Source organism: Pseudophryne corroboree, chromosome 9, assembly GCF_028390025.1.
Source record: "Pseudophryne corroboree isolate aPseCor3 chromosome 9, aPseCor3.hap2, whole genome shotgun sequence".
NCBI lineage: Eukaryota > Metazoa > Chordata > Amphibia > Anura > Myobatrachidae > Pseudophryne > Pseudophryne corroboree.
Genome location: NC_086452.1, coordinates 192,603,572 through 192,631,279, shown reverse-complemented (window position 1 = coordinate 192,631,279; position 27,708 = coordinate 192,603,572). Strand labels below are relative to the sequence as shown.

At 46.2% G+C, this 27,708-nt stretch overlaps 1 protein-coding gene across 5 annotated transcripts in view; it reads right to left on the bottom strand.

Moving 5' to 3' along the window:
- Positions 1 to 27,708, bottom strand: part of AGL (amylo-alpha-1, 6-glucosidase, 4-alpha-glucanotransferase) — a 271,005-nt gene that overhangs the window by 119,503 nt on the left and 123,794 nt on the right. For all 5 annotated transcript variants that reach the window (XM_063940051.1, XM_063940049.1, XM_063940052.1 and 2 more), the window contains exons 4-6: positions 23,885 to 24,051; positions 13,240 to 13,443; positions 5,554 to 5,735 (exon numbers count right to left, since the gene is read on the bottom strand). In XM_063940051.1, coding sequence (XP_063796121.1) covers positions 5,554 to 5,735; positions 13,240 to 13,443; positions 23,885 to 24,051 — 553 coding nt within the window. The remainder of the gene's footprint in view (positions 1 to 5,553; positions 5,736 to 13,239; positions 13,444 to 23,884; positions 24,052 to 27,708) is intronic.

Genomic DNA, 27,708 nt, shown 5'->3' with positions numbered 1-27,708 from the left:
TCTGGAAGAAAATCGACAGGGCCGAAATTTGAACCTTAATGGACCCCAATTTGAGGCCCATAGACACTCCTGTTTGCAGGAAATGCAGGAATCGACCGAGTTGAAATTTCTTCGTGGGGCCTTCCTGGCCTCACACCACGCAACATATTTTCGCCACATGTGGTGATAATGTTGTGCGGTCACCTCCTTCCTGGCTTTGACCAGGGTAGGAATGACCTCTTCCGGAATGCCTTTTTCCCTTAGGATCCGGCGTTCAACCGCCATGCCGTCAAACGCAGCCGCGGTAAGTCTTGGAACAGACATGGTACTTGCTGAAGCAAGTCCCTTCTTAGCGGCAGAGGCCATGAGTCCTCTGTGAGCATCTCTTGAAGTTCCGGGTACCAAGTCCTTCTTGGCCAATCCGGAGCCACGAGTATAGTTCTTACTCCTCTACGTCTTATAATTCTCAGTACCTTAGGTATGAGAAGCAGAGGAGGGAACACATACACCGACTGGTACACCCACGGTGTTACCAGAACGTCCACAGCTATTGCCTGAGGGTCTCTTGACCTGGCGCAATACCTGTCCAGTTTTTTGTTCAGGTGGGACGCCATCATGTCCACCTTTGGTCTTTCCCAACGGTTCACAATCATGTGGAAGACTTCCCGATGAAGTCCCCACTCTCGCGGGTGGAGGTCGTGCTGAGGAAGTCTGCTTCCCAGTTGTCCACTCCCGGAATGAACACTGCTGACAGTGCTATCACATGATTTTCCGCCCAGCGAAGAATCCTTGCAGTTTCTGCCATTGCCCTCCTGCTTCTTGTGCCGCCCTGTCTGTTTACGTGGGCGACTGCCGTGATGTTGTCCCACTGGATCAATACCGGCTGACCTTGAAGCAGAGGTCTTGCTAAGCTTAGAGCATTGTAAATTGCTCTTAGCTCCAGTATATTTATGTGGAGAGAAGTCTCCAGACTTGATCACACTCCCTGGAAATTTTTTCCTTGTGTGACTGCTCCCCAGCCTTTCAGGCTGGCATCCGTGGTCACCAGGACCCAGTCCTGAATGCCGAATCTGTGGCCCTTTAGTAGATGAGCACTCTACAGCCACCACAGAAGAGACACCCTTGTCCTTGGAGACAGGGTTATCCGCTGATGCATCTGAAGATGCGATCCGGACCATTTTTCCAGCAGATCCCACTGAAAAGTTCTTGCGTGAAATCTGCCTAATGGAATCGCTTCGTAAGAAGCCACCATTTTCCCCAGGACCCTTGTGCAATGATGCACTGACACTTTTCCTGGTTTTAGGAGGTTCCTGACTAGCTCGGATAACTCCCTGGCTTTCTCCTCCGGGAGAAACACCTTTTTCTGGACTGTTCCCTAGGAACAGCAGACGTGTCGTCGGAGACAGCTGCGATTTTGGAATATTTAGAATCCACCCGTGCTGTCGTAGAACTACTTGAGATAGTGCTACTCCGACCTCCAACTGTTCTCTGGACCTTGCCCTTATCAGGAGATCGTCCAAGTAAGGGATAATTAAGACGCCTTTTCTTTGAAGAAGAATCATCATTTCGGCCATTACCTTAGTAAAGACCCGGGGTGCCGTGGACAATCCAAACGGCAGCGTCTGAAACTGATAGTGACAGTTTTGTACCACGAACCTGAGGTACCCTTGGTGAGAAGGGCAAATTGGGACATGGAGGTAAGCCTCCTTGATGTCCAGGGACACCATATAGTCCCCTTCTTCCTGGTTCGCTATCACTGCTCTGAGTGACTCCATCTTGATTTGAACCTTTGTATGTAAGTGTTCAAATATTTCAGATTTAGAATAGGTCTCACCGAGCCGTCTGGCTTCAGTACCACAATATAGTGTGGAATAATACCCCTTTTCCTTGTTGTAGGAGGGGTACTTTGATTATCACCTGCTGGGAATACAGCTTGTGAATTGTTTCCAATACTGCCTCCCTGTCGGAGGGAGACGTTGGTAAAGCAAACTTCAGGAACCTGCGAGGAGGAGACGTCTCGAATTTCCAATCTGTACCCCTGGGATCCTACTTGTAGGATCCAGGGGTCCACTTGCGAGTGAGCCCACTGCGCGCTGAAACTCTTGAGACGACCCCCCACCGCACCTCAGTCCGCTTGTACGGCCCCAGCGTCATGCTGAGGACTTGGCAAAAGCGGTGGAGGGCTTCTGTTCCTGGGAATGGGCTGCCTGCTGCAGTCTTCTTCCCTTTCCTCTATCCCTGGGCAGATATGACTGGCCTTTTGCCTGCTTGCCCTTATGGGGACGAAAGGACTGAGGCTGAAAAGACGGTGTCTTTTTCTGCTGAGATGTGACTTGGGGTAAAAAAGGTGGATTTTCCAGCTGTTGCCGTGGCCACCAGGTCCGATGGACCGACACCAAATAACTCCTCCCCTTTATACGGCAATACTTCCATGTGCCGTTTGGAATCTGCATCACCTGACCACTGTCGTGTCCATAAACATCTTCTGGCAGATATGGACATCGCACTTACTCTTGATGCCAGAGTGCAAATATCCCTCTGTGCATCTCGCATATATAGAAATGCATCCTTTAAATGCTCTATAGTCAATAAAATACTGTCCCTGTCAAGGGTATCAATATTTTCAGTCAGGGAATCCGACCAAGCCACCCCAGCGCTGCACATCCAGGCTGAGGCGATCGCTGGTCGCAGTATAACACCAGTATGTGTGTATATACTTTTTAGGATATTTTCCAGCCTCCTATCAGCTGGCTCCTTGAGGGCGGCCGTATCTGGAGACGGTAACGCCACTTGTTTTGATAAGCGTGTGAGCGCCTTATCCACCCTAAGGGGTGTTTCCCAACGCGCCCTAACTTCTGGCGGGAAAAGGGTATAACGCCAATAATTTTCTATCGGGGGAAACCCACGCATCATCACACACTTCATTTAATTTATCTGATTCAGGAAAAACTACAGGTAGTTTTTTCACACCCCACATAATACCCTCTTTTGTGGTACTTGTAGTATCAGAAATATGTAACACCTCCTTCATTGCCCTTAACATGTAACGTGTGGCCGAAATGGAAAATACGTTTGTTTCTTCACCGTCGACACTGGAGTCAGTGTCCGTGTCTGTGTCGACCGACTGAGGTAAATGGGCGTTTTAAAGCCCCTGACGGTGTTTGAGACGCCTGGACAGGTACTAATTGGTTTGCCGGCCGTCTCATGTCGTCAACCGACCTTGCAGCGTGTTGACATTATCACGTAATTCCCTAAATAAGCCATCCATTCCGGTGTCGACTCCCTAGAGAGTGACATCACCATTACAGGCAATTGCTCCGCCTCCTCACCAACATCGTCCTCATACATGTCGACACACACGTACCGACACACAGCACACACACAGGGAATGCTCTGATAGAGGACAGGACCCCACTAGCCCTTTGGGGAGACAGAGGGAGAGTTTGCCAGCACACACCAAAACGCTATATTATACAGGGACAACCTTATATAAGTGTTTTCCCTTATAGCATCTTAATATATAATAATATCGCCAAATAAGTGCCCCCCCCTCTCTGTTTTAACCCTGTTTCTGTAGTGCAGTGCAGGGGAGAGCCTGGGAGCCTTCCTAGCAGCGGAGCTGTGTAGGAAAATGGCGCTGTGTGCTGAGGAGAATAGGCCCCGCCCCCTTTTCGGCGGGCTTCTTCTCCCGTTTTTCTGACAACCTGGCAGGGGTTAAATACATCCATATAGCCCCAGGGGCTATATGTGATGTATTTTTAGCCAGCATAGGTACTTTCATTGCTGCCCAGGGCGCCCCCCCAAGCGCCCTGCACCCTCAGTGACCGTTGGTGTGAAGTGTGCTGAGAGCAATGGCGCACAGCTGCAGTGCTGTGCGCTACCTCATGAAGACTGAGAAGTCTTCAGCCGCCGATTTCTGGACCTCTTCTCTCTTCAGCATCTGCAAGGGGGTCGGCGGCGCGGCTCCGGTGACCCATCCAGGCTGTACCTGTGATCGTCCCTCTGGAGCTAGTGTCCAGTAGCCTAAGAAGCCAATCCATCCTGCACGCAGGTGAGTTCACTTCTTCTCCCCTAAGTCCCTCGTTGCAGTGAGCCTGTTGCCAGCAGGACTCACTGAAAATAAAAAACCTAACAAAACTTTTACTCTAAGCAGCTCTTTAGGAGAGCCACCTAGATTGCACCCTTCTCGGCCGGGCACAAAAACCTAACTGAGGCTTGGAGGAGGGTCATAGGGGGAGGAGCCAGTGCACACCACCTGATCCTAAAGCTTTTACTTTTATGCCCTGTCTCCTGCGGAGCCGCTATTCCCCATGGTCCTGACGGAGTCCCCAGCATCCACTTAGGACGTCAGAGAAAAGATCATACAGAAAAGTATGAAAGTAGTCACAGTCCTATAAATTCACACAATGCAAGGGTGCCACTGTGATGTAACTTACTGTGCATGGAGTTGCAGTCAGCACTTTTTGTTTGGTAATGGGCAGTTTGTCCATAGGGTCCACAGGAAAGATTTCCAGTGAGTCAATGTGCATGTGGGGCCTGTTTTGTTTGTTGACATGTGAGGGGTGGTGCTGCTGCCATGGTTACATGGTATACCTCTGTTGTTGCCCATGTGAGGCCGCTTCTACAAATTTTTCCAGGTCCACTTTAGTTTCCCAATCTGTCCCTGCCTGACTTTTAAATAAAATGCAATGGAATATGCTAGTGCTACATAAATGTGTTGGTGTCGCTGGGCCTTTCAAACAGCAGTAGAAATTTAAAACAAATTATAATACCAAAAGCTATATTATGCATTTATTTTTTCCTGTGGGCCTATTTGTTTTATGGTTTTCTGTAGGGGGTCAATGTGTGTGTGTCATTTCCTGTGGGGGCCAATGTATTTTATTTTTTTCTTGTGCAATGTTTTTCATCTGCGCTTGCGTCTGAGTTGCACCACGATGGTATTCGTAAAGAGTTACAGTACAGAATCAGACACACGCACCAAGAAGTGTATTAGAAATGTGTTGGCCGTTCCTGTGTGGTTACAGGGGTTTGGCTAATCAGATATAACATAGTATGGGAGTGCTGTTGAAAGTGGTTACGTATAGAGACATTGAATTGCTCACAGTGGAGACCATACTCAGACGGATGATCTGCACCTAGCATAGGTTTGGTAAAAGTAACAATGGTGGAAAGTTACAATGGTGTGACCTATGGTGGCATCTAAAGACGCACAAAGCATGAGCGAAACATCTGTAGTCACTGAGGGTGGGCATCTCAGTCCTTGCATATTTGGATGCATGGATGTACACCAGGGAAGAGCATTATTTAACATAAAGTCACAAATGCAACTGTAGCAAAAGACACAAGGTAGGTTGCAACTGCGCCCAACTCAGAATCAGACCCTATGCGGAGGAATCCCATTCCCTCAAAAGACTCCACTCCCATTAGGGCTGCTTCCATAGTTTTCCATACAAATGCGCCCCTGCTTGGTATGCCAGGTAAATATTGCAATTGGACACCAAAATATTCAAGCCATATGAAGGTGATAAATGCACTTAAAGTGATCTTGTGAACATTTAATTCTCTGTAACTCACATTAAGCTGCTGGTCATTTTGAATCAATGCTGGAAGTCCCCGTGCAGTGTACTTTCCATCTATAACGTTACAGGTCAGGTGCCATAAAGCCCTGTCCAGGAGCCATGCTGGCTTCAGGTGGGGGGAGTTCACCAGGTTGTACCCACACTCTGGGTGTTCCTGAATCCACTTGCTGTTAGCAGCTGTGTAAAAACAGGGAACATAAAGGTAACTGATCCTGCATTACATATGTGGTGTACCAACAGTAAAAATAGGATTTTGGTACTTACCAGGTAAATCCTTTTCTTTGAATCCATAGGGGGCACTGGAGTACTCTTGGGATATGGACGGTGTTAGCAAGGACTGGGCACTGAATATTCAAATTTCAGTAACTCTCCTCCCCTCCATACTCCCAGAATACCTCAGTGTTTTTTCCTGAGGCGAACAGGATAGAGAGGATGAACAATGGAGAATTACCTATAACATTATAACATAACGGACAACAATAAAGTTGACACATAACGTTACTGACAACTAAACAGTTGACACCATAACCAGCACTTGATAATTTGAACCAGTCGGTGAGAGTGTGTTACCATAAGATCCCCTGAACTTACCACAAACCAGGTAAAACTGCTCTGGGTGGGCGTCCAGTGCCCCCTATGGATTCAAAGAAAAGGATTTACCTGGTAAGTACCAAAATCCTATTTTCTTTTCATCCACTAGGGGTCACTGGAGTACTCTTGGGACGTACCAAAGCTTCCCTCGTGGGCGGGAGAGCTGTTTGGCACCTGTAACACTAGGCGGCCAAAGCTAGATGCTGATGCCGCAAACGTATCAAACTTGTAAAAGCGCACAAACGTGTGCACGGAAGACCATGCAGCCGCACAGCAAAGCTGCGTCGTAGAAGCCCCACGACCAGCTGCCCATGAAGTTTCCACAGAACGTGTGGAATGAGCTGTTACTGATGTAGGCGGCTGTAACCTAGCATGAAGGTAAGCCTGACATATGGTCAGTATAATCCATCTGGATAAGGTCTGCTTAGAAGCTGGCCAACCCATTTTGGCAGCATCATAGAGAACAAACAACGTATCCGTCTTACAAACTGTAGACGTTCGGGATACATAAACGCGTAATGCGCGTACCACATCCAAAGTTCCAGACTGTCCTGTTAACACAGGAACTACTATTGGTTGATTGATGTGAACATATGACACTACCTTTGGCCAGAAAGCGGGATTCATCCGAAACTCCGCTTTGTAATCATGAAACACTAAAAATGGTGGCTTGCATGCCAATGCACCCAAATCTGAAACACGCCTTGCCGAAGCTAAGGCTAGGAGAAAAATCATTTTCCAAGTGAGAAACTTAATATCCACTTGATGTAAGGGTTCAAAGTATGAAGACTGTACAAAATCTAAAACCAGATTCAAGTCCCATGGCGCTGTATGTGGAATGAATGGAGGCTGTACTCTGAGGACACCTTGCAGAAAGGTGTGTACAGGCGGCAATAGAGGCAATCGCCTTTGAAAGCAAATTGACAAAACAGATACCTGCACCTTTAGTGTAGATAAACGCAGTCCTCCATCTAAGCCCGTCTGTAGAAATAACAAAAGACGGGATAACTTGAAAGATGATGTCGGAAACTTCCGAGCTTCACACCAACCTATATAGGCACGCCAAATCCTGTAATAATGAGCTGTCGTAACTGGATTTCTAGCACGTAACATGGTTGGTATAACCGATAGTGGAATGCCCTCTCTTCTTAAGAGGGCGGTCACAACAGCCACCCCTTCAAACGCATCCGCGCTAAATCGAGGTAAAGGAATGGACCTTGTTGTAACAGGTCCGGACGTAGCGGAAGCGGCCAAGGATCGTCTGCGAGTAGCCCGTGAAGATCCGAGAACCAAGCTCTCCGAGGCCAATGAGGCGACACCAGTATGACTGTGGCGGACTTTCGTTTGATCCGTTTTAGCAACAGAGGGAGCAGCGGAAACGGTGGAAACAGATACACGAGGCTCCACGGCCACGCAATCGTGAGAGCATCCACTGCCACTGGTTTTGGATCTCGCGTTCTGGACACATACTGGGGCTTTTGGTGATTGTGGCGAGATGCCATCAGGTCCACTTGAGGGTAACCCCACCTCTGGACCAACCTGTGAAACACTTCTGGATTTAATGCCCATTCTCCTGGATGAAAATCCCGATGGCTGAGATAATCCGCCTCCCAGTTGTCCATTCTCGGAATGAACACTACCGCCAATATCACCTGGTGATGGCCGGCCCAATTGAGGATTCGAGCTACTTCCCGCATGCCATGCGGCTTCTCGTTCCTCCTTGTTTGTTGATGTACGCGATCGCCGTTGCGTTGTCTGACTGCACTTGGACAGTCTGAGACCGAAGCATGTGCACTACTTGTGGTAGCGCATTGTAAATTGGCCGGAGTTCTAGGACATTTATAGACAGCAATCTTTCGTGATCCGCCCAGAGACCCTGGAGCTGACAATTTTGAACTACAGCTCCCCAACCTCTGAGACTCGCGTCTGTGGTTAGAACTATCCAATTCCAGACGCCGAACCGATTTCCTGCGGTAAGATTGTGTACTTGGAGCCACCAGAGTACAGAAACTCTGGCCCGTGGAGACAACCTCACCCTCTAGGGAATCTGCAGATGCGAGCCCGACCACTGTTCGAGCACATGCAGTTGAAAAGGACGTGAGTGAAATCTTCCGAACAGAAGCGCTTTGAAAGCCGCCACCATTGTGCCTAACAGGCGAATGCACAAATGTACCGAGGCTTGAGCACTAATCGTACCAGATGACGAATAGTCTGTACTTTCTGTTCTGGTAGGCAAATTCTTCGATCTACCGTATCGAGAATCATCCCTAGGAATTGAAGTCGTTGAGACGGAATCCGAGGTGAGTTCTTGAAGATGACAATCCAACCGTGCTGAACCAGCACCTTGTACGTTAGCAACGCATGTTGAAGGCGCATTTGGTGAGACGGAGCTTTGATGAGCAAATCGTCTAAGTACGGAACTATTATCACTTCCAGGGATATGAGATGAGCCATCATAATAGACATCACTTTGGTGAATACCCTAAGCGCCGAAGAGAGGGCAAACGGTAGAGCAAAACGCAAGAATCTCTGATGAGGTGGCCAAATAGGAATGTGTAAGTACGCATCATCGAGATCCAGCGCAATCATGAATTCCTGTGGCTCTAAACCTGCAAGTACTGTCCGCAGAGATTCCATCTTGAATCTGTAGTAAGTATGCAATATTGGCCTGACCGAGCCATCCGGCTTTGGTACCACAAACAGACTGGAATAATAACCCTGACCTTGTTGGTGTACAGGGACCGGAATCAAAACTGCTGAATCCAGCAGAGAGTGAATGGCAATTTACCGAACCGCCCTCTTGCCGTCCGACACAGGCAGTCCTGTCTTGAAAAACCGCAGAGGCGGTAAACAGTCGAACTCTTATCTTTTAACACTAAATTGCGGATCCACCCATCTGTGGATGTCTGGAACCACGCCAAATGAAACGTCTGAAGGCGTGCTCCCACAACTGGAGAACCGAGATGGGCTGGGAGCCCGTCATGCCACTGGCTTGCCGGTGACCTTAGCGTCCGGATGACTGGTGTTGGTTTGTTGAAAGCCACGTCCTCGACCTCGCCTACCAGGCGTGGCTGTTTCTCTACCACGGCCTCGAAAGGGCTGAGGTCTAAAGAATTTGAATGCTGATCCAGAGTATTTCCGTGAAAAATACCTTTGTCCAAATCAGGACCAAACAACCTTCGCATAAGGTAATGCTTCTATTCTTCTCTCGACCTTTGCCTCCGCCTGCTAAGGACGCAGCCAGAGCGCTTGTCGTGCCACAACGAGTGACGCTGAAAGGCGAGAACTGACTAGGCAGACGTCCGTAGAAGCTGTACATAGACAATCAGCAGCTTCGCAGATTTGATCAGCGAGAAGCATAAGGTGGACGTTTTGTAGGGCGGACCGGAGTCCTGTTATCCAGACAAGCAACGCCGTAGTTACCCAAATGCCAACCAAACACGGTCGAAGCAACACCCCTGCTGCTGTATACAGCGACTCTAGCATAGCTCCCATGGAGATGTTAAAGAAAATCACCCAGCGCTAGCTGATAATATTTAAATATCTGCAGCCTCTGTAGTGGGTATGCTTCTCCCACAATATAGCAAAAAAAGACTGAAAAAGTTTCCATTCGTGGAAAAAAAACTTTCCCATGGAGATGTCACTGACTTTGGAAACGGGTAACCAGACTGAATAGAAACCTGTGTATCAGGATCATATTAACATCTTATTTAGAGATTCCGAAAAAAAAATAAGAAACACGCTGGAGATCTGTGGTCTAGTAAAGACCACCTTATAAAATTGTCAGAGCCTCTTCAGTCCCTGTAAACTTCAGAGACTGACGCACCCACACTATCTGACTGCTGGTCTATTCACCCGTCTCACATTCATCTTGCGCAGTTAGGCCTGGCATAGAATCGTCAGGATTGCAACATAGCAGAAACTGGGAATTTATAAGGCAAATGAGAACTATCTTTGCAAAATAGGAGATGAAATGGGAGTATAAAATATACTGTGCATGTGGTAGAGCTCACCGGGAACCCACTGGTACAGACACTGCAGTGAAACAACTTTTCCGTCTTTGCTGGTGACTTACTTATTATGTAACCAGACAAATAAATAGACAAAGACAGACCAATTCCACCTCAGTAAAATTGCGAAAATGTGTATATGGTCAAAGTGCAGTGCACGTGGCCAAACCATAAGAAACCTGATCCAAAAATTCCTACCAACACCCCTGCGCCATCCGGTGGAGCAGTGTTGTAGGACAGGAACGTTCTGGAAAAGAAACAGAAAGTATGATTAAAATGGCCTTCATCCATGTGCTTATAGTCAAAGAACATATAGCATATTACCTTACATGACCATATATACATACAGTATTTTATATACATTTTCTATGGTATAACATTGTCTATGGTATAACAAGTGCCACACGAATGCATATATAACACATTGCAGCCCCTTCTTTAGCATAGGCTGTCTATTGCTGCTGCTGTGGCATACTCTCCCCCCCCCCCCCCCCCGCAGCTGCGCTACATGTAATAGGGACAGGGAAACTCCTGACTGCCCAGCATGAGCCCACTAGTTACTAGAGGGCTGTTTTACAGGGACAGACCGCGGCAGCAGTGTGCACTGTCCGCGGTCTGAGTGATCAGAGGCGCCGGCATCTCCCCCCCCTGCTACCCTCTTAGCGTGTGCAGGGAGCGCTGGCAGTGCTGAGCTGCCGGCCGTTATTGAGACAGACCGCGGCAGCAGTGAACGCTGTCCGCGGTCTGAGGGAGCAGTTACCTTCCCCGAAGCGACGGAGCCTCCGGCCGTTACAGGGACAGATTTTGCACTACAGGCAGGGAGCGCTGAGAACGGCGCTTGCAGCAGCCGTCCAGCGCGTCCCTCTGAGCGGCGGCCGGAATAGGGGAGCGTGGCGGGGAGCTGATAACAGCGGTGGCGGGGACGGAGCAGCGGGATGCCTCAGGCGACGCACATAGCAGTCCCCCCACACGGCGGGGCGGCAGCGTGAGCTGACCGCCCCGGTCATAAATACCTGGGATCCTGTGCTCTGACGGGGCTTCTGCAGCCTCAGCTGAAGGTAGCTGATGTACTTGGACTCTGACGGGGCTTCTTCCAGCAAGCTCCGTCCAGTCCTTTCTGCAGTCTCAGCTGAAGTTAGCTGAGCTGCTTGTGGCTGTCAGGGGGCTCCTCTGTGAGGCCCGACACGCCAAGAGCTGCACGCATTCGCTTCTGTAATCCCGGACCCATAGCTTTTGTGGAAGCTGGGAAAGGATTGTAAATATATAAAATAAAAATAGAATAAGTGGAGGAGCTCCACACTTTGTGCTCCTATCCATGTGAGCACCGAAAAAACACTGAGGTATTCTGGGAGTATGGAGGGGAGGAGAGTTACTGAAATTTGAATATTCAGTGCCCAGTCCTTGCTAACACCGTCCATATCCCAAGAGTACTCCAGTGACCCCTAGTGGATGAAAAAGAAATACAATTGTCCCACCACTTTACTCCTATAGCAGAGCTAATGTGTAGCAGTATACATGCTGTAATATCCAGAACTACAAAGTGTTTATAGGTCTGCCTAAAGACACAAATTACATGTCATTCTAAATGACATGATCATGATACAGTGTGGCAACACAAGTAGGTGATACAGCTATTCAGCACTCATGCCAAGTGGCTGACACAATTCCAACTTCACTGGGGACTGTTAGGATGAGATCATTACTTGTCATTGAGATTGTTCTGGAACATTTAGAATTAGTGTGAGCCAATTGTCCCATTTCTCATGGTGTGTGACCAGCATTAGCTTTAGCTCATCTGTGCCTCAAAATCCAATTACTGAATGGCACAGGAACCAAGTGTATAAAAGGCTTATCAGATCAATCTCCATTAGCTGATATCCTCACAGCAGTACTATTAATATTTTCCATCAAAAGTAAGTAAGAAATTGAGTGTTCCAAATATACACATATGGAAAAAAAAAAAAAAGGCTTCTATAATGTATTACCTTTTATTACATCCCACTAAAAACATATACAAAACCTCCTTTAAATTCATATACTGTATATCCCCCACCTGTGGTGTGGGTGAGTGCATTGACAAAGAAGGAAACACGATGGTGTGAGATCCTGGAATGCTGAAGTGCTTTTTATCCTTTAAGAAATTACCCGATGTCTGACTTTGTAAGTACACTCGCGTATGAAGTCTGGTAGGCACCCATTCACACCAGGATGGGTAAGATTGGGTGACAATTATCATGCAAGGACATCACATCCCGACAGACCCTCAACAACTTGCCCCCTCCTTTCCCTGTCCACCCCAACCCATCCTTCCTACCAACCCTGACTTCCTTTTCACCTGTATCTGGAAAGGAAGTCATGGCCCTCATCCGGTTACCCCCCCCCCCCCCCTGAATTGTTGACAAATGTTCCCTGGTGGACTAGCGGTGTCTTACCTTGTCCTCGCGGCTGCAGTGGCTCCAGAACCTTCTTTCAGGTCCAGGAAGTCACGTGAGGATAACTTCCGGCAGAGATGTCCCCACTATACCTAACCCTAATTCCTGCCTTACCTCTCCCACTAATACCTAACCTTCCCCCACAGCCTAACCCCCCCTGGCACCACCTAACCCTAACCATCACCATCCTCAGACTGTTGACATTTGCCATGGCGATAGTTTAGATGTTGATATTTTGAACATGTCCACAGTCTGAAGAGATCGACATGGTGCCTGTCAACACTTTGAACCATGTCGGCATTATACACTGTGGTGGCGTCATTATGAATGACATCATGGTCACTGTCTACCTTCTGACTGGATATCTTCAAGCTCCAGGTGGGGTGAATTTCATGTTCTTTAGTGGTGGTAATACTAGTAATATACTTTTGAAGGCTTTTATTGATTTTTGCAAATTTATATACACTGGGTACTGCATAAAATATTAATAGTACTGATGTAACGATATCACCTAACACTTAGTATTTATGAACATGCACTAAATAAAATGTATCACCTGTGTAATAGGTCTTCTATTTCTATGTTGTAGGTAACATTTTACATGTCACTGTTTCATGGTCCCAAAGAGAGCAAAGACTCCGTCCTCACCTGTGTGATTATATACAACGTCAGTGATGCACAACATGCCCCACTCTTTTCTCATCTTCTCCACCAGCTTCCCAACATCACTCCAGCTGTATTTCCGCCCCGACCTGGAGAAGTCAGGATTTAGCTGCAACTGGTCAGCCAACGAATAACAAGAGCGAGATTTTCCCAGTGTCTGTAGCGGTGTGAAGTGAACCATGTTATAGCCTACAATTAAAAAGTTACATTATACAACAGATATAAATATAAAATGAGAGCAATAATTTCCTTCTCTATTACTTTTATTAGAAACATAATTAGTTATGAAAGTCAGTGTACTAAAATGCATTGGACTAATGTTTATGTCTTCCGTGGATCCAACATAACCTTAGCAAAAATGTTGTACTGTATGGTAACAAACCTTGCAGCCAGGTTTCCTTTATGCATAAACAATGGGACTGACACTGAATGTGAATGCATCTGTGCCCAGATTTATAGACACAGGGGGGAATTCAAGCGATCACGCTAAATTACAGCACAAAAAAAATATGGGCATTTACCACAATTTATTGCCCCGAAGGTATTATTGGGCAAGTCAATTGTGTTCTTTTTTTGTGTGTAGATCCGTGATAAATTCCCGGATCCATATATTTTTGCGATCGCAGCTGCGAAGAAATGCCACTCATCATGGATTTTGTTTCTACTGCCTCCAGGCAGGTGAAACACAATCCTTGATAGTGGCGATAGTATTATAATATCCGATAGTATTGGGGATAATTAAATTACTCCCCGGGGATTAATTATACGCGGTAATTTACTGCAACTAAATTAATCCCCCATGTAAAATGCATTCATTAGAAAAACAAAATTGCCTGAGTATGTTAAGCTGCAAAAATCGCAATATGTGTAAATATCAGTACCATATGCATTGGCACTCTGTTTATATCAGACATATATCACATACGGTACCATTACACACATGTATTCACCAAATTCGTGATTAGGTTTTATTAAAACGTAAAACCCTCTGGAATATAGAAAGCACACATAGCCACCTTAGGTATGAAAATAATTAAATATAGATGTGTCCACACACACACCTAGCCTCAATACACCATGTGGAATGGGATGCCTGGCGCAAATGAGCCGTGATGTGTGATATAGCAACTCTTTCACTGAAATGTGCATCTTAGTCGTAATCAGACGCAACAAAACCTCTTAACGAAACTGCGCTGAATAATTTGATATGCAACAATTGTATATTACAGCCTATACGCAAAAACAAGGAACAGCGAGGTTAAGGGTAGGCCTATGGCTACATCTGCACACGAAGCACGACGGAACTTGGAATGAAAAAAAGTCATGGCCGCTGCATCTTAGCAGTACACGTACAGACTCAAACACAAGAGCGTATTTAGACTAGGTGTATACGGACTCATCCATATTAAGTCTTTTCATACCAAAGATGGAAATGTGTGTCTTCTGTATTCCAGAGGTTTCAAAGTTTTATTGACACCTAATCACGAATGTATTCAATACATGGGTGTAAAGGTATGTAATATATGCCTGACATAAACCGAGTTGCCACTGAGACGTATTATCGAAAGAAAAATGCGACAAAAGATGCTTAGCGCAAGCCAAGTCACACGGGTGTGCTGAGGAGGGATGTTTTGCATGACGCAGCAATCGCAGATAAATCTCCTTTCTTTTACCATGGGCCTAATTTATGTTTGTACGCAAATGTAATTGCGATTTTTTAGGATACGGAGCTGCTAATGTTAGCAAGGGAAGCAGCCACCTAAGTGAAAACCAGAGCCATCGCAAACTCATTTGCAACTGCGTATACATTTACAGGCTATAAGCAAAACAAGAAACAGTGAGGTTAAAGGTAGGCCTATGGCTACACGGACTGGACACAGTGGTAGTGAGATAGGCATGTTTTTGCACATATGAGCTTGCAGCGTAGGTGCATGTATATATATATATATATATATATATATATATATATAATGTCAAAGTCGAAAAATATTGCAGTACACACATCAAGTACAAACTACACACAGATGGCGGCCGTGCGCATACTTATTCTGCCGTGCGTGCACATATCCGCAATTTGCGTATGGTCGCTCCCGCGGCCCTGCGCATTAGCGCGTGGTATGAGTATTTACGGTAGAGTTTGTGAACGCATGGAAGCTATCAAAACACATTACATATTTAATCCAAATAGTGCACAATGTACACATAGGGGGTAATTCCAAATTGATCGCAGCAGGAAATTTTTTGGCAGTTGGGCAAAACCATGTGCACTGCAGGGGGGAGGGGGGGCAGATATAACATTTGCAGAGAGAGTTATATTTGGGTGGGTTATTTTGTTTCTGTGCAGGGTAAATACTGGCTGCTTTATTTTTACACTGCAATTTAGATTGCAGATTGAACTCACCACACCCAAATCTATCTCTCTCTGCACATGTTATATCTGCATCCCCTGCAGTGCACATGGTTTTGCCCAACTGCTAAAATATTTCCTGCTGCGATCAACTTGGAATTACCCCCATAGTCTCCCTGCATTACATCAGTAAGTTACAGCAGTTTAAATGGTAACAGAACAAAGGGATTCACCTTTACAGGATAGGAGGGGACAGAACAAGGTTATAAGGTGGTGTTTGGTACCCAGCTGTAGGGTATTTTAAGGGTAATATTCCGGTGTTAGTTTGAATAAGATTGCATGTTCCTGTGAATAGTTATGTGCAGGAGCAGAATATAGATATAAACTGTATTTATTGTACATTATGTATGCTGCGGGAATCCAGAGGAGACCACCCACAAGAGCAGTTGGAACAAACATAGCCCACCTATTCAAACCGACCTATGACCTCTCCTGTACTGTAAATGACCATCCCTGTGTCCAATGGACAAAGAGATTACAGTGTCCATTGTGTTAAGTTTTGGAAGATTGTATAAAAGATGCCTGCTGCAGGCCTGGTCACACAAGACTCTTAAAGTTATCTACCTAGATGACTGAGGACCAGACTGGGTAGCACGGCGAATCCAATCACGTATGTACCATTGACTGTAGCCATTACTCTGTTGTATTGTATTGTATTGTATATATTGTAACCCCCTTTCAGTAATAATATGCTGTGGTGTCGGAACCCAGCAGTTTAATTACAATCTGGTGTTGTGTCTTCCTTTCCCTTCTAAGGTTTAAAGTGTATTATTATCGCATTGCATAGCTGTTAAGGGTTTGCGGTGTATCTCTGGGTGTGTACGCTCTGTGTGTACTTTGTACCGCCAGCGCAGCGTTTGTGCGCAAAGTCCATACACAGTATGGGACTCTTTACGCTAATAGCATAAAGAGTACGTAGAGTGTGTATTAAGTATAGCGGCCGCAGCGGCTCCATGGTAAAGTGTATTTAAAGTGTGTTTAAGGTATAGCTTTCATCCCTGTATATAAATCAGCATTCTCAATTGGGGGCTCCGTCTGGTTTTCCACATACTCACAGCCTAACAGGTCACAGTAGACTTAATCTATCAGCAAAAGGGTGGACAGAAAGTATCTTACGTAACCTTTTCTTGGTCGGAATTCTGCTCTGTCCATATGGAAAACCAGATAGGGGCTTTTACATGACAAAGCCGCCAATTCTGACACACGCCTAGCTGAGGCTAGGGCCAACAGCATGACCACTTTCCACGTGAGATACTTTAGTTCCACCGTCTTAAGTGGCTCATACCAGTGGGATTTCAGGAAATTCAACACCACGTTAAGATCCCAAGGTGCCACTGGTGGCACAAAAGGAGGCTGAATATGCAGCACTCCCTTAACAAACGTCTGAACCTCAGGCAGTGAAGCCAGTTCTTTTTGAAAGAAAATGGATAGGGCCGAAATCTGGACTTTTATGGACCCTAATTTCAGGCCCAAAGTCACCCCGACTGTAGGAAGTGCAGGAATCGACCCAGTTGGAATTCCTCTGTAGGGGCCATCCTGGCCTCACACCAAGCAACATATTTTCGCCATATACGGAGATAATGTTTTGCGGTCACGTCCTTCCTAGCCTTTATCAGCGTAGGAAAAACTGCTTCCGGAATGCCCTTTTCTGCTAGGATCCGGTGTTCAACCGCCATGCCGTCAAACGCAGCCGCGGTAAGTCTTGGAACAGACAGGGCCCTTGTTGTAACAGGTCCTGTCTGAGAGGCAGAGGCCACGGGTCCTCTGTGATCATTTCTTGCAATTCCGGGTACCTAGTTCTTCTTGGCCAATCCGGAACAATGAGTATTGTTCTCACTCCTCTTCTTCTTACAATTCTCAGCACCTTTGGTATGAGAGGAAGAGGAGGAAACACATAGACCGACTGGAACACCCACGGTGTTACTAGTGCGTCCACAGCCATCGCCTGAGGGTCCCTTGACCTGGCGCAATATCTTTTTAGCTTTTTGTTGAGACAGGACGCCATCATGTCCACCTGTGGCAGTTCCCATCGATTTGCAATCTGCGTGAAGACTTCCTGATGAAGTCCCCACTCTCCCGGGTGGAGGTCGTGTCTGCTGAGGAAGTCTGCTTCCCAGTTGTCCACTCCCGGAATGAACACTGCTGACAGTGCTAGTACGTGATTCTCCGCCCACCGAAGAATCCTGGTGGCTTCTGCCATTGCCACCCTGCTTCTTGTGCCGCCCTGGCGGTTCACATGGGCCACTGCCGTGATGTTGTCTGACTGAATCAGCACTGGTTGGTTTCGAAGCAGAGGCTCCGCTTGACTCAGGGCGTTGTAGATGGCCCTTAGTTCTAGGATATTGATGTGCAGACGAGTCTCCTGACTTGACCACAACCCTTGGAAGTTTCTTCCTTGAGTGACTGCCCCCCACCCTCGGAGGCTTGCATCCGTGGTCACCAGGACCCAGTCCTGTATGCCGAATCTGCGGCCCTCAAGGAGGTGAGCACCTTGTAGCCACCACAGAAGAGACACCCTGGCCCTGGGGGACAGGGTGATCATCCGATGCATCTGAAGATGCGATCCGGACCACTTGTCCAGCAGGTCCCACTGAAAGATCCTCGCATGGAACCTGCCGAAGGGAATGGCTTCGTAAGACGCCACCATCTTTCCCAGGACTCGTGTGCAGTGATGCACTGACACCTGTTTTGGCTTTAGGAGGTCTCTGACCAGAGTCACGAGCTCCTGAGCCTTCTCCTCCGGGAGAAACACCTTCTTCTGGTCTGTGTCCAGAATCATGCCCAGGAAGGGCAGACGCGTCGCAGGAATCAGCTGCGACTTTGGAATGTTCAGAATCCAGCCGTGCTGACGCAACACTTCCTGAGAGTGCGCTACACTGATCAGCAACTGCTCCCTGGACCTCGCCTTTATGAGGAGATCGTCCAAGTATGGGATAATTGTAACCCCTTGCTTCCGAAGGAGCACCATCATCTCCGCCATCACTTTGGTAAACACTCTCGGTGCCGTGGACAGTCCGAACGGCAACGTCTGGAATTGGTAATGACAGTCTCGTACCACAAAATTGAGGTACTCCTGATGAGGCGGATAAATGGGGACATGCAAGTAAGCATCCTTGATGTCCAGCGACACCATAAAATCCCCTTCATCCAGGCTTGCAATGATCGCTCTGAGCGATTCCATTTTGAACTTGAATTTCTTCAGATAAAAGTTCAGGGATTTTAAATTTAAAATGGGTCTGACCGAACCGTCCGGTTTCGGTACCACAAACATAGTGGAATAGTAGCCCCTTCCCCGTTGAAGGGGGGGGACCTCTACCACCACTTTCTGGAGAAAATGTTTGTGAATTGCCTCCACCACTATCTTCCTTTCCATGGGGGAAGCTGGTAAGGCCGATTTCAGGAAACGGTGAGGGGGCATCACCTCGAATTCCAGCTTGTATCCCTGAGACACAATTTGTATAGCCCAAGGATCCACCTGTGAGCGAACCCACTGGTGGCTGAAATGTCGGAGACGCGCCCCCACCGCTCCTGGCTCCGCCTGTGGAGCCCCAGCGTCATGCGGTGGACTTAGTGGAAGCGGGGGAAGACTTTTGTTTCTGGGAACTAGCTGCGTGGTGCAGCTTTTTTCCTCTACCCCTGCCTCTGGCAAGAAAGGACACACCTCTGACCTTCTTGCTCCTCTGAGAACGAAAGGACTGCATTTGGTAATACGGTGCTTTCTTAGGTTGTGGAGGGACATAAGGCAAGAAATTTGACTTCCCAGCTGTAGCTGTGGAAACGAGGTCCGAGAGACCGTCCCCAAACAATTCCTCACCCTTATAAGGTAAAACCTCCATGTGTCTTTTAGAGTCGGTATCCCCTGTCCATTGCCGAGTCCACAGGACCCTTCTGGCAGAAATGGACATAGCGTTAACTCTAGAGCCCAGCAGGCAAATGTCCCTCTGGGCATCCCGCATATATAGGACCGCGTCCTTGATATGTGCCAGGGTCAGTAGAACAGTGTCCCTGTCCAGGGTATCTAACTCCTCAAACAGAGAATCCGTCCATGCAGCTACTGCACTACACATCCAGGCCGAAGCAATTGCTGGCCTCAGCAGTGTGCCAGAATGTGTATAAACTGACTTCAGGATAGCTTCCTGCTTTCTATCAGCAGGATCCTTTAGGGCGGCCGTATCCGGAGACGGCAGGGCCACCTTTTTAGACAAGCGTGTCAATGCCTTGTCTACCGTAGGAGAGGATTCCCAGCGTAACCTGTCCGTTGGCGGGAAAGGATACGCTATAAGTAATCTCTTGGAAACTATCACCTTCCTGTCAGGGGAATCCCATGCTTTTTCACATAATTCATTTAATTCATGGGAAGGGGGAAAAGTCACTTCATGCTTTTTCTCCCCATACATATAAATCCTCTTGTCAGGGACAGGATTTTCCTCAGAAATGTGTAACACATCCTTCATAGCTACAATCATGTAGCGGATGGCTTTAGTCATTTTAGGCTGCAACTTTGCCTCATCGTCATCGACACTGGAGTCAGACTCCGTGTCGACATCTGTGTCAACTATCTGGGATAGTGTGCGCTTTTGGGACCCTGAGGGCCTCTGCGCTGTAGGATCAGGCATGGGTTGAGACCCTATTTTGAGTTTAGCAGATATAGGGTTGTCCTAATGTGCGCTTAATGTTAGCAGCCCGTCTCTATTGCAAATAGGGGAATCCCTCCAAAACCCCTGGTTCTAAATTTGTATGTGTGTTAAGCAAATAAAGAAATAGGCGCTAACTCTAAAAAATGAATATATGATGGGAACTTCCCTTAATTAATATTTATCAAGGCGATGTACAATTCCTCCGGAGTCCTGTCTCCACACTATCTTCTGCCGAATTTAACTCGAATAATCCCCCGGTTCATATAGAGAAGAGAAAAAAACCATATAGCATAGTACGTAGAGGTAATCAATATTGTATATGCTCTATGTGCGCCTCTCCCTAAATGACACTTGATATTGGTATGTGGGACAGAGACATTAATCCAATTACCAGATCTATGAATTCAATCAGGTGTATAACAATATCCCTTTTAATCCAAGTATTGACTCCGCACACCATACGCACAGCACCTCAGAATTCCAGACTTTTCCACCAGATGGCTCTATAAACAGTGGCCTACTGATAGTGCAATAGTTTAATTACCAGACTCAGGAGTATGTTCAGCATATATCAACGTCCTGTGTGATGTTCAGGGACACATTAGCCGACCCGGATCCAGCATGAATTTACATAAAAAAATGTATAGAGAAAAAAACGCATGGCATAATACGTTTTTTTATTTTTTAAAACAACTACTAAAATGATTCCCCACTGGAATCCAAATGTATAATATACACAATTACCAGATAAAATGTACAGATAAATTGATAAAAGAACTGTATCCTTTGCTCCTTATTCCAAGCTCATCAGGTAACATAGGTAACAATGGGATTGAATTAATTACCAGAAGTCCCGAGTATATAGGTATGTATACTCCGGGTGGTGGGGAGAAAGATGTCCTTCCAGTTCGCGTTCCGGATCGCTCTCTGGACTCCGCACCTATCCTGGTTGTTGAAGACAAACGCCGTGCCACCGTAGTCACCCTCTACCAACGCGTTTCAACCCGTACTCGGGTCTTTCTCAAGGTAATGACTTTTATCAGTTCTTTTATCAATTTATCTGTACATTTTATCTGGTAATTGTGTATATTATACATTTGGATTCCAGTGGGGAATCATTTTAGTAGTTGTTTTAAAAAATAAAAAAACGTATTATGCCATGCGTTTTTTTCTCTATACATTTTTTTATGTAAATTCATGCTGGATCCGGGTCGGCTAATGTGTCCCTGAACATCACACAGGACGTTGATATATGCTGAACATACTCCTGAGTCTGGTAATTAAACTATTGCACTATCAGTAGGCCACTGTTTATAGAGCCATCTGGTGGAAAAGTCTGGAATTCTGAGGTGCTGTGCGTATGGTGTGCGGAGTCAATACTTGGATTAAAAGGGATATTGTTATACACCTGATTGAATTCATAGATCTGGTAATTGGATTAATGTCTCTGTCCCACATACCAATATCAAGTGTCATTTAGGGAGAGGCGCACATAGAGCATATACAATATTGATTACCTCTACGTACTATGCTATATGGTTTTTTTCTCTTCTCTATATGAACCGGGGGATTATTCGAGTTAAATTCGGCAGAAGATAGTGTGGAGACAGGACTCCGGAGGAATTGTACATCGCCTTGATAAATATTAATTAAGGGAAGTTCCCATCATATATTCATTTTTTAGAGTTAGCGCCTATTTCTTTATTTGCTTAACACACATGGGTTGAGACCCTGCCTGTCCCCCGGTTACAGTTTTATCCAACCTGTTATGCAAGGAGTTTACATTATCATTTAACACCTTCCACATATCCATCCAATCAGGTGTCGGCACCGTCGGCGGCGACACCACACTCAGCTGCACTTGTTCTGCCTCCACGTATCCTTCCTCATCAAACATGTTGACACAGGCGTACCGACACACAGCACACACACAGGGAATGCTCTGACTGAGGACAGGACCCCACAAAAGGCTTTTGGGGAGACAGAGAGAGAGTATGCCAGCACACACCCCAGCGCTATATAACCCAGGGATTACACAGTACCTTAGTGTTTACCCTGTAGCTGCTGTTAATATATGTATATATACTGCGCCTAAATGTATGTGCCCCCCCTTTCTTTTTTACCCTCTAATGCACCTGAATACTGCAGGGGAGAGCCTGGGGAGCGTCCTTCCAGCGGAGCTGTGAAGAGAAAATGGCGCTGGTGTGCTGAGGAAGAAGGCCCCGCCCCCTCAGCGGCGGGCTTCTGTCCCGCTTAAATGTATAAAAAATGGCGGGGGCTCTGGCATATATACAGTCCCAGACTGTATATATGCCTCTTTTTGCCAAAAAAGGTATTTAATTGCTGCCCAGGGCGCCCCCCCCTGCGCCCTGCACCCTACAGTGACCGGAGTGTGCGGTGTGCTGTGGGAGCAATGGCGCACAGCTGCAGTGCTGTGCGCTACCTTAAGTGAAGACAGGAGTCTTCAGCCGCCGATTTCGATGTCTTCATGCTTCTGCTGCTTCTGTTCTGGCTCTGCGAGGGGGGCGGCGGCGCGGCTCCGGGAACGGACGATCAAGGTTAGGTACCTGTGTTCGATCCCTCTGGAGCTAATGGTGTCCAGTAGCCTAAGAAGCGCTTCCTAGCTGCCGTGAGTAGGTTTGCTTCTCTCCCCTCAGTCCCTCGTAGCAGAGAGTCTGTTGCCAGCAGAAGCTCTCTGAAAACAAAAAACCTAACAAAATAATTTCTTATCTAGCAAGCTCAGGAGAGACCACTAGGAGCACCCAGCTCGGCCGGGCACAGATTCTAATTGAGGTCTGGAGGAGGGGCATAGAGGTAGGAGCCAGTGCACACCAGATAGTACTAAATCTTTCTTTAGAGTGCCCAGTCTCCTGCGGAGCCCGCTATTCCCCATGGTCCTTACGGAGTCCCCAGCATCCACTAGGACGTTAGAGAAAAGGCTACAACTGAATTGCCCAATAATGACCATCAGTTATAAATTGCGACGACAGCCAAGGTTTTTGAGAAAAAAATGAACGGGAACAACTGAATTCCCCCCAATGTCTGTCTTCTTTACTTGCTGAGTATTGATAAGTTCCTTCGCAGGTCGTTTTGCTAGGTACACTGATGACTCCAAAAAATAATTATAGGAATTTAAAACAAAAGAGGAAATAAAAATTAAAAAAATAAAAAGAATATACCTTTAACAGTTTTGGAAATAAACAAACAAGTCTATTTTTGGGAGGGAATTCAACTGCTGGCGAAGGGGCGAGTTGCTGATGCAGTGGCATTTATACGCCAGCAATGGCAACCTGGCTCACACCCTTCGCTTGGACAATTTGCACCAAAATTCGCTCAAAAGTGCTTGCTACCCTATGGGGCAGCGAACACTTTTGAGTGAGGTCACTTCGCCGTAAAGTGCAGCCGGCGACGTGACAATTCCTCCTGGGAAACAAGTCGCCAGCAACTGAATTCCCCCTTTACCTCCTACAAAAAACAAGTAACAATTTAAACTAGCAACTAGAATAAAACCACTGTTGATAGGATTAATTCCCAAAAGCAAAATACAACAAATACTTTCTGCCACTGATCAGTAGCGCAGCGTTACCTGACTCCTTGGCTACTCTCAGCCTGTCCTCCCATTCATCAAAAGGCCCCAAGCACTTTGAGAGAAAGGTCTGACAGTTGATGCAATCCAAAGGAAGTACATGGTTATCGGTTCCAACTCTCAGCACCGGATCCACCACGATGTAACCTTCCCCATTCTTCTGTTTTCTAGAAAGGAAAACAAAAAGAACATACTATTAGATCCAGTGTTATTTACATCTAATAGATCACCGACAGACCGGATCCAACTATGGCAATGCGCCAGGATTTAGTGCCTCCAGCACTTTGTAAAAACTGTATACCGTAGCCGATCAGGAACAGGTTAAAGCTTTTAATAAGTTGCTCATTCATGTTCTCAAACATGTTTACAAGAAATTAGGAGTAGACAAATACCAATCACCCAGTCGATTAAGATATTAGCTCTTGCTATTAGATTTTACAAGAGCCAGGTTCTCTGCAATGTGTATTTCTATGCATTAAACTACTGTATATACTCGAGTATAAGTTGACCCGAATATAAGCCGAGGCACCTAATTTTACCACCAAAACCCGGGAAAACTTATTGACTCGAGTATAAGCCTAGGGTGGGAAATGCAGCTCTAGCCGTACACAGCCCTCACACTGCCAGATATGCCCCCACAGTGCCAGATATGCCCTCACACTGCCAGATATACCCTTCACACTGCCAGATATGCCCCCTTAGTGCCAGATATGCCCCCTCAGTGCCAGATATGCCCTCAGTGCCAGATATGCCCCCACACTGCCAGATATGCCCCCACCCTGCCAGATATGCCCCCACACTGCCAGATATGCCCCCTCATAGTGCCAGATATGCCCCCTCATAGTGCCAGATATGCCCCCTCATAGTGCCAGATATGCCCCCTCATAGTGCCAGATATGCCGCCTCAGTGCCAGATATGCCCTCATAGTGCCAGATATTCCCCCGGCGGCCACGGCGGGTCTGTTAAATGAAGTGCCGGTTCGTGAGCCAATTAGAGCTCCCGAACGGGTACTTCCTTTAATAGACCTGCCGCTGCCGCCGGAGACGCCGGAGGGACACAGGAGAGGCACGCGCTGTGCCTTCCGTGTCCCTCCTTCACACTGCAGTGACTGCCGTCCGTGTCCCCACTCCTTCCCGTATCCTGCACTCCACACACCTGCACTGACTCGAGTATAAGCCGAGGGGGCTTTTTCAGCACAAAAAAAAGTGCTGAAAAAGTCGGCTTATACTCGAGTATATACGGTATTAGCAGTAATAACCACAACATGTGGACAGTGGGTGTCTGTAGTCCAGCCCTGCTCCCTGCAGCTGCAGCATTGCCAGCACAGTGACTATAAAAGCGATACCTCTGGGAGGTGCATTATCTACTGCTTGTCCCAGAGTAGAAGTAGGAGTACCCCCACAAGAATCCCCTACTCCCATGTAAGATGTAACTGGACTCAGTTTCCTGTCTTGTACTAAATATCTAGAACGTGCTATAATAAAGGGGAATATTAATAACGGGACACGGTCATTAGGTCGACCACTATAGGTCGACATGCATTAGGTCGACAAGGTCACTAGGTCGACAGGTCAAGGGGTTGACATGAGGTTTTCAAAAATGTTACCAATTCTTGGACTTTTTCATACTTTATGATCCATGTGGACTACAATTGGGAACGGTAACCTGTGCCGAGCGCAGCGGTAGTGGAGCGAGGCACCTTGCCCGAAGCATGCCGAACGAAGCGAGCCATGCAAGGGGACATAGTGCACTAATTGGGGTTCCCCGACACTTTCCGAAGAAAACGACACCAAAAAAAAAAAAGCTTTAAAAATTCATGTCGACCTTTTGACCTGTCGACCTAGTACACGTCGACCTAATGACCATGTTGACCTAGTGGCCCTGTCGACCAATAGTGGTCGACCTAATGACCCATACTGACTAAGTTGTGTCGACCCAACGACCCATACCCCTTATTCACAATGCGATGCGACCAAACCACATTTATGTGTCATATACACTTTATACTCACAGCCTGAAGGTAATTTTAGCCAATATTTTTAATAATTTTGTGCATTAAACAAAGTTTGTGTACGAACACACAATTCATTTATGTTTCATATACACCTTATACACACAGCCGTAAGGTCATTTAATACAATATTTTTAATAACTTTGTGTATTAAACAAAGTGTGTGTACATTGAGCCATCAGAAAACAAAGGTTTCACTATCTCACTCAAAAAATTCTGTATTTCGGAATATTTAGTATTTCAGAATATCTGGATATGGAATACTCAACCTGTACATACAAAGTACATTCAGATGAAACTGAAAATAAGATTAACAAGTTAATGTTAAGCATTAGTCTTGCTTACTATAATTAAATAAATCTGAATAGTAATACAAAATGGAAAATGCAAAAGCACTTTTTAGAGGAACACACACACACAAATTTGTATTTGTGTACAGTTGTCCTCATTCAGCACAGGTTGGAGATGCATTGCGTTCACATTCTCATGACCGGTGAGAAGGATGCAACCGCAAAATGATTAACAACCGCAGGCGCATTGGGTGAGCAGCGGCACAGCGTTGGGGGGGCAGTTTAGGAAAAACGCAGGCATGCCCAGAGCATTATCGGAATGGCTGTGTAACGTCACACGCAGCCGCCCCGATAAAAAAAAAAGCGGTGCACCTGCCTTCACAACTAGGCTGCGCACGCAGGGGGCTACCCTTAAATTGCAGGGACATCGATGCGGTCGCAACTGAATTGCGATCAGACTATAAAAACAAAAAGGCTGGGACTGCGCAAATCAATCTGATGTGGATATTTATTTTTACATAAAATTACTTTCTACACATATACATATACATACTTGATACCGGCCAGCATCACATAAAAAACTACTACATAAAATATAATTAGTATAATACTAAAAAAAATGATATATTTCCACTCCAAATCAAGTGGCTAATATAATCTCCGTTCATACACTTTTAAATGAGCTTCTTTAGAAACCTCTCCGACGATATTAGCAATATCACTAAGATAAATACAATCAGAATTTAAAATGTCCAGTATTCTTTGATTAATTTCATACCACCATGTGGAATTCTTTTTCCCTTAAGGTGTTAATATTTCATCCAAGTATATGTAATTTTAATTCCTTGGTCCCAGACGAAACTTTTTCACCCGCACTTGATTAATCACTTAGGCTTGCTTTGTGTAAAATAAGGCTTCTGCTGTTTAACTGTGCAGATCATGCGTGATTAAAGACCTTTTATAATGCAATTTTGTAACATTCACTCTTTCAAGATGTGATACATTGCCTGTATAATGTCCTGAACGCCACCCCTCCCGGCTATTGATAGCCTTATCTGGAGCCTCCGGGTTCTTTCTACGGCGTATCCTCCCCCGACAGCAGTGGGGTTTCTTATGCCTGTGGCCGGCCAGCCCGCTGATAAATCAACTGTTGATTCCTGTATAGGGAATACTGACGACAGACGCGTTTCTCCGCCTTTGGTTACCTCGGCGGCTTCCTCAGTGTCGAATACTTTCACCATCATTTTTCTGGTTTAAATACCTGTCCGCACCAATTGCGCATGCGTATTACTACTGCGGATCAAGACTCATTTCCATTTTGGCTTCCAACATATACCAGCCTTTCTTTTTTACATTTCAGGTCTCAATTATCGTTCATGTATATACTATATAAAATCTGTGTTATTGCTTATATTATCTACTATACTTGGAGCATATATTCAATTCATAGAATGTACATAATGAATTAATAAACATATTCTAACAAATATTTTTATCTTAGTCTTATCATTGGTATCGCTCA